The sequence below is a fragment of the Panthera tigris genome, chromosome E1 (assembly GCF_018350195.1).
Source record: "Panthera tigris isolate Pti1 chromosome E1, P.tigris_Pti1_mat1.1, whole genome shotgun sequence".
Lineage (NCBI taxonomy): Eukaryota > Metazoa > Chordata > Mammalia > Carnivora > Felidae > Panthera > Panthera tigris.
Window position 1 is genome coordinate 9,333,876 of NC_056673.1, and position 7,449 is coordinate 9,341,324.

Here is a 7,449-nt window from a genome sequence, read left to right on the forward strand (position 1 = left end):
GAGCCGGATCCTGGAGGAACAGTGTGAGGCTCTCACGAAGCAAGCCCTCAACTGGGCTGAGGTCAGGGGGACAGACCAGGACAGGAAGACCCGTGGAATCTGGAATGCCAGGCGGAGTCTGTGAGCTAGGTCTTTGGGATTGAAAAGCTAGAAATGCGAGCTCTGCTGGAATCCAGGCGCCTCCTCTCCTGTCTCCCCAACACACACGTGTGCTCAGCCCATTCTTCATTTCAACAGCTTCGCTCCCCTCAGGCGGCTTCCCATCACACTTGAGTCTAAACAGGGCCCTCCATGATGGGCCCTCCGCTCCTCTGTGGCCTCTCACCTCTCACTTCCCCTCACCGCAAACAAGGCGGCCTTCCTGCTGGCTCACAGACACCAACTCTTCCCAGCCTCAGGGCCTTTGCATGCACCCACTCTGCTGGAACTTTTACCAGACTCTTCTGATGGCCCACTTCTTTAAATGTCAGCTCAAATTAAGTCCTCAGAGAAGGCTTCCCTGAGCAGCCAGGTCCAGGCTCCTCTCACTTCAATCTCGTTTGTTGTCTGTCCCACCCAACCCCCCGCCCCCGGAGTAGAGTGAAAACAGGGATCTTGTCCATCTTGTCCACTACTGTGACCCCAGTGCCTAGGACAGTGCCTGGCATGTAGTGGGAGCTTAAACACTTGCTGAAGGATTGAATGAGGTAGGGGATGTTACTGTCGCCATTTGACTGGCCACGATCACCCAGCTGCTAGGAGCCTTCCAGCCTCAGATCCCAAGAATAGAGACTTCTGTCCAAGCCGCCATCTTTGGGCTGCTGCTATTAACATATGCTCTTGAAACAGGCCGAGCCCCCTCCACCTTCCTCTCCTGCCCACGGTTGGAGCCCTGGGGCTCATGTGGTACCTGGAAATGGGGAGCTCTGGCCACAGAACGAGGAGCAGGAAGAGCGAAGAGTAGCAGATGGGAGAGTGGGAGGGGGTGCAGAGCACTGAGCCTCCAGGAGTCGGCAGCTACCTGCCCCCCAAGCCCAGAGCCCCTGCACCCCACCCCTGCCTGTGGTCCTACAGGGCTCTCCCTAAGGATCCCCCCATCTGGTGGGCAAGATTATCCTGCGAGAGAGGCCTCAGGAGACTTTGTGGCACTCTTGGGGACGCAGGAAGCTCAGTCCAAGTAATGACAGCAGCAAACAAGGCATTGTCCTAAATGCTTTGTGCCTATGACCTTATTTCGTGAACAACTCTGTGGTACGCGATTAGCTCCACCTGTTCAGGTGAAACTGAGGCACAGGGTTAGAGGTCACGTGACTAAAGGTCACACGCGTAGGAAGAAAAAAAGAGTGAAGATGCAAAGGCAGGCACTATGGGTGCCCAGAACGTACCCTTAGTCACTGCAGAAACATCTGGGCCTTTGTTTCCCTTGTGGCCCCTCAAGCTCTGGACAGCCGGGCCCAGCCAGGCTGAGATGTGAGGTAGTACCACGGGGACCAGAGGGCCTCGTCTCTCCCATCCCTGGCATTGCAGAGCAGAAGGTGGCCCCGTGGTGGTGGCCACTGCTGCCCCCGGGAAAAGGCCCCCTGCTTGAACGTCGCTTGTGCCTTCTCCCCTTCAGCCTCAAAGCTGTCCTGGCTGGGAGCCCTCCGGACAACACGGTGGACCTGTCGGGCATCCCGCTGACCTCCCGGGACCTGGAGCGGGTGACCAGCTACCTGCAGCGCTGCGGGGAACAGGTGGACAGCGTGGAGCTGGGCTTCACCGGCCTCACGGACGACATGGTCCGGCAGCTGCTGCCGGCGCTCAGCGCCCTGCCCCGCCTCGCCACGCTGGCCCTCAACGGCAACCGGCTGACGCGGGCCCTGCTGCGTGACCTCACCGACACCCTCAAGGACCCCAGCAAGTTCCCCAACGTCACGTGGATCGACCTGGGCAACAACGTGGACATCTTCTCGTTGCCCCAGCCCTTCCTGCTCAGCTTGCGCAAGCGATCCCCGAAGCAGGGCCACCTACCCACCATCCTGGAGCTGGGCGAGGGCCCGGGCAGTGGGGAGGAGGCCCGGGATGGGCCAGTAGGCCAGGAGGACCCTGGAGGCGGCCCTCAGGATCCTGCCGAAGACCATGAGGGCAGGGAGAACGTAGGCAGAGTTCAGACATGACACAGACGTAGGGGGCCTCCCCAGGGAATCCTGGTGGAGTAAGATGACTGAGGCAGGCTAGGGGGCCCCACTAGGGGCCTCATGCTGTCCCCCAAAATTGGCCAGGGCAGCCCCAGCCACGGGAGCCAGACTGTAGCATCTGGAAAGGGGGTTAACACTTTTCTTTGGTCTCCACTGCCCCCTTGCTAATCTCCTCTGCTCCTGAGAAATCATCCTTGGCTCGAGAGGCAGATTTGTGGGAGCAGTCTGTTTGGAGATGCAGAAAGCTTGACCTAATGTAAGAACTCCCCCCCCAGGAACGGAGTGCAGTTCTGGCCCTACATCTAACTTCCTATTTCCTGATAGAGAATGTTTTTCCTATTCTGGGAAGCAAACTCCAGCCAGATGCTACCCTGATAGCCCAGATATGTGCCCCCACTCAAGGCAGGTTGGAATCTTTACCCTCCTACCTGGCTGAAGGTGGGGGGTTGGGGCACTGGCTGCCCAGAGACTCCCAAGAGCCTAGTCTCCATCCTGACTCAAGTAGGTTCTACCTCCTCCCTGTAAAGCCCTGGGGGCTCTGAAGAACCACTCCCAGTCTCCGCCTCCATTTCTGAAGCCCGCACCTCCACCTGGGATTCCAGGGCCCCACCCCAGGCCCAGCCATCCCACACCCTTCAAAAGAGCATCTCAGAATGCCTACAAATACCGGCATGCATAGAGGCCCACCCAGAAACCCTACACCATAACCCCTGCCCCAAGCCAAAGTCTACCAGCCCTTCACTAGGGTTCAGTGTTGCTAGTGTGCAAGCCAGAGTACTGCCCCTTTAAAAGGATCTTAAGGGTCTTTCTCAGAATTTTTCAAAGTCCCCGAAGTAATTCGTGATATGGAGCACACTCCCAAAACCTCCTACGGAGGGCTCCTTAAAAAAACCCAAGACCATGAGATTAAACTTCAAACTCTTGGCCGATCTACTGCCTCCCAAAAGTAGAGGTTCCCAAGGGGAGGAAGCAAAGGTTTTTTTTCACCCTCTCTTCTTACTCAAGGCCTACAAGCCTTCTAGGCACAATAAGCCTAGACCCAAGGCATAGACTTCAAGTCCAGGGAGATTGGAAAACCGCCCTTTTAAGCTGAAAAAAAGCCCATAGATGGTGACCAGACTGCTCAGGCAAATGGCAGACAGCTGGGAAGCACGGCCTGACAGGCCTCCGGCCTCGGTGACAGGCAAGATCCCAACTCAGGAAGGCAGCAAGATGGGGGCTAGGTCAAGAACCAGACTATGGCACCTTGCCTGCCACTGCTCAAAGGTTGGACTAAGCATAGTTTCAGGAGGTGGAGGCTATGCAAAAGGACGTGGCCCAAGGGGAACAGACTGGAATCAAAGGTGTGGATGCCTTAAATGCTTTGGAACTTTCACCCTTAAAGTCTGAAGTTGTTACAGGAGAACAGCTTAGGCCGGACCATACAGATGTTGACAAATGCCAATACCTGGACTGCTCATATCTAACAGCAGTAATCAAACTTTTCTCCAAATACATTTTTAAGAATCAATACTAAAAACCATCCTTTATTGCAGTACTGGTTTATTGTAATTGCATGGAAATGCTAATTTCAGGAAGAAATAAGCTTTAGGCTTAAGAACTCAGACCCTCACCCAACAGAATTCATACAAAATTAAAAAGTGCAGAAAGCTCTTTGGGGCAAGGGAGAACTAGAAATATATTTGTAACACTAGAAAACCAACAGTGACCTATCTTAGAAAAACACATTTGTTGGTTCTACTGCTGGTAACGGAACAGGCTCTGAATCTCAGCCTCAGGTAAGTACTGTTTCCACACCAACTACTGAAGTCTAGGTTTTCAGTCCAAGCTGATGGTGGTCACTGGTCCTCGCATGGCTGACCGTTCTCTGGGAAGATAGCCTGCAAAGACACTAAGTATCAGTCTCACGCTCTACTCCGACCAACGGTTATTCATAGCATACACAGATATCTTCAGAAAACCACAGGTTCAACACTACACAATCTGCCGGTAATTCCAGCTATTTTTAGGCGATTTCATCATTTGATATCCTTTTTCTGCGTATCAGTTTACACAAAATTAGCTTATTCATTCTACCACGGAGGGGGAGGGGGCCCTTGTCCAGACAAAAGCTTACCTCTACTTGGGCTGAGCTGTGGCACCACCGGCTTCAACTCCACACTGCTGATCGCTGATTTTCGACAACCCAGCACTCAAAACCTGGGGCAATTCAGGCACCCCTAGACAGGCAGCAGATACCAAAGACAAAACAGGTAGGTCTTATCAGGATAGCCTCAACTACGGCTCCCAAGTTCATCGTAATAGAAGTTCTTGGAAACGTCCTGGAGATGCTTTTTTGTAAATTAAACCACAGAAGTCTAGAAGTCTTAAGTGGCTTCTTTGGATATAGTAACCTCCACTTAAGTCACATCAGTTTTTAAAAATACTTAGTTTTAAAGATAGAGAGCAAGCACGGGCAGGAGAGGGGCAGAAAGAGGGAGACAGAATCTGAAGCAGGCTCTAGGTTCTGACCTGTCAGCACAGAGCCCAATGCAGGGCTGGAACTCATGAACTGCGAGATCATGACCTGAGGCCAAGTCAGGTGTTTAAATGACTGAGCCACCCAGGTGCCCCTAGTCACATCATTTTAAAGATCCCAAACCTAAAGCTGCCATTTTAAAGGACAAGGAAAACAATCTCAGCAAATAGGCGATTTGCTCAGGATTATACAGCAGTGAGATAAAAAGGAAACCCCTGGGTTTCCTCTGCACTCAGCTCCACGACCACTATGAACCATAATCAGGATCTCAGAGATGTTGCCAATAAAGGTCAAGGGCTACACTGATACAAGGGATTAGGTTAACCAGATAAAATTCCCACTATCTAACGGGAACTTCACCTAATGTAACAGGAAGGCTCACTCAACCACTAAACTTCTCCAGAGATCAAAACTCACCTCAAGGCAGGCCACTCATCGCTCAAATCCTCAGCTGCTACGATCGCATGCTAACTGGCAACCTGGGTGAATACAGAAAATAAAGGTCACTGCTCAAACCAAGATCCGCCAGGACACCGGCAGCTGGGGAGGACTTGTTGACTGCAGTCAGCCAGGAACTGTTATCGTCAGTTGTCGCTTCTGACGGCACTTCCTATAAGTGATTTCATCAGAGCAGTCAAGCACCTCCCCACTCCCCAGTACCACTCCAGAAACCCGGACACCACCTGGAAACAAGCCGTAATTGGCTCCACAAACAACCAGGCCGTTGGCTGTTCTCAGCAACACATTGTGATGGTGCGGTGTCCAGTGCAGAAACTTTACAACTGTAAACTATCAGCCAATTCCACTGCATTTGAGCAACCAAAACGTTCCAAATTATAGATCCAACCCCGCCCGGACTAGGTCCTACCTTAAGGAGAGATCCTGCTCCTGGCTGGAACATGGAGGGCGACGCATGTTAAGGGCCAAGTTCTGGCGGTGATGTTCAATCACCCTGTCGAGGTTTCAGCGACTGCGATCAGACAAGCATAAAAACCGTCAGTTGTCGATTCTGCCGGCACTTCCTAATCTCATTATCATCGGGACAGTCGGCCAAGTTCTCCTCGTGGCCCCCATTACCAACCTCACCCGCAAAGCGCGCTCACGTGCAGGCCGACCCACGCTTACCCTCTTCTCCGGGGTTGGCGCGCTCCCCACGGCGGGTCCGGGGAGCGGGGGGCCCGGCCTTCGGGGACCTCAGGTTCCTGGGACTGCAGCGGCCCTACGGGATAAACAGGCACGCGGCCCTTGAGCCTCGGTCCCCCGCGGCCCTGCGCGACTCTCCCCCAACCGACGCGCCCGCCACGAAGCCCGAGCCGCCCTCCACTCCCCACATAAGCCTCCCGAAACCTTCTTTGCAGAAACTAGGAAGCTTCTAGCTCATTTGCCTTTGCCGCCAGCTACTACGCTAAATTACAAAACCCGCTTACCTCCATAGCGACTCCAAGGGAAAGGTCGCTTTAGCTGCGTGCCTTGCCTTAAAGGAGTCGGAATATTCCATTCTGCACAAGAGGGAGGGTAATGCTGGCAAAGACTCACGGGAACTTCCAGCCCATTTAACGATGCAGACTCCGCCCCACCACCCCAGGCCACCCCCCCTCCTTTAGAGCCCATGGTCTCTTCCATGGCCCCGGATAGTGTGACTCGCGGCGCCAGGAGTGCTCCAGGGCGCATGCGTGGGGGCCGAAGCGCGGTAGCAACGAGGCGTTGGGGCTCCAGTCACTTGTTAGCTGCATGGTTTTGTGCAAATCACTCAGCCACCTTGAGCTTCTGTTGCTCCTCTGGTCATGAAGATACCGGCACCGCAGAGGTTACTCTGAGGATCATATGAGATATCACACCTGAAACAGCAAGCATTCACAAATAGTAGTGCTTCTGATTCTAAGAAGCGCTGCCAGTTTGCTCTCTTCCCGCAGCTATTTCAAAACATCCACGGAGTCTCTCAGAATCCCTTCTTGCTGACAGCTCTCATCACTCTTGAGAATGACCCCTAAGGAGCAAGCAGACGTCTTCTCTGGATCCGTTTCCATCCTTTTTTCTCCTGTGCCTGTTTCCCGATCTCACCAGCAATGTAAACCTCTCCCTCTCCGCAAATGCTTTCCTTTCCGCATTTGCACACCCTTAGGTCTTCCCCACTTAAAAAATACTCAATTCGTACGCGTTTTATAAACACTTAGGACACCAAGGAAGAGCAATTCATTTGGACTGGAGAAAATTGGGAAAGCTATAGCGAGACAACTTGTGAGCTGGTCTTAAGGATTTGGGTGGGGTGGGGGGCTTCCAGCAAGAGCCAAGTGGGGGGTGGGGGGGGTTCAAATACACAGGTCCATCAGTCTACCTGAAGAATACAGTAAAAGTGCTAAGGACAACATGGAGGACAGCAGGGGTATAGGGGAAGAGGTGTCTGGAAATATTTGGGCAAAACCCTGGAGGACTGAGGATGCCAGCTAGGGTGTCCCGTGGACACTGGGGGAGCCTTTTAAGCCTTCAGAGCACATGGGTAACATGTTTCTCTTCCCTCTTAGGAAGTCCCCTCTGGCGGCCTTGCAGAACAGCTTGGAGGGGTAGGAACTGAGCAGGTAGCCCAGCAGGGAGGGAAACCAATAATCCAGAGCCTGAAGGAAACCAAGGAGCTCAAAGGCTTTGAGAGAGATCTTGGATGTGGCTGGAAGCTATGGGAAAGGACAAAAGGTGGCTGTGTTGCCGGCATCCCCCACCACACATCTGTCACAACAGCAGATACGGCACTCAGGAAAAGAGAGCCCCAAGGCTGGGGGC

At 53.3% G+C, this 7,449-nt stretch overlaps 1 protein-coding gene, 1 long non-coding RNA gene and 3 other non-coding genes across 5 annotated transcripts in view; 1 reads left to right on the plus strand and 4 right to left on the minus strand.

Moving 5' to 3' along the window:
• The window catches only part of LRRC75A (leucine rich repeat containing 75A), a 45,719-nt gene extending 42,034 nt beyond the window's left edge, over window positions 1-3,685 (plus strand). Inside the window, exon 4 of the mRNA XM_042967767.1 lies at window positions 1,595-3,685. Within this exon, the coding sequence (XP_042823701.1) occupies window positions 1,595-2,135 (541 nt within the window). The 3' untranslated portion in view covers window positions 2,136-3,685. The remainder of the gene's footprint in view (window positions 1-1,594) is intronic.
• LOC122233765 lies at window positions 3,682-6,177 on the minus strand. The gene is made up of 6 exons (XR_006211480.1): window positions 6,102-6,177; window positions 5,800-5,893; window positions 5,543-5,644; window positions 5,092-5,153; window positions 4,273-4,375; window positions 3,682-4,036 (listed from the first exon to the last, which is right to left on the minus strand). It is a non-coding gene; the product is annotated as an uncharacterized LOC122233765 (long non-coding RNA).
• LOC122233868 lies at window positions 4,107-4,180 on the minus strand. The gene has a single exon (XR_006211593.1). It is a non-coding gene; the product is annotated as a small nucleolar RNA SNORD65 (small nucleolar RNA).
• LOC122233847 lies at window positions 5,237-5,307 on the minus strand. The gene has a single exon (XR_006211571.1). It is a non-coding gene; the product is annotated as a small nucleolar RNA SNORD49 (small nucleolar RNA).
• On the minus strand, window positions 5,649-5,719 carry LOC122233848. Its single transcript, XR_006211572.1, has one exon. It is a non-coding gene; the product is annotated as a small nucleolar RNA SNORD49 (small nucleolar RNA).
• Window positions 6,178-7,449: the final 1,272 nt, after the last annotated feature.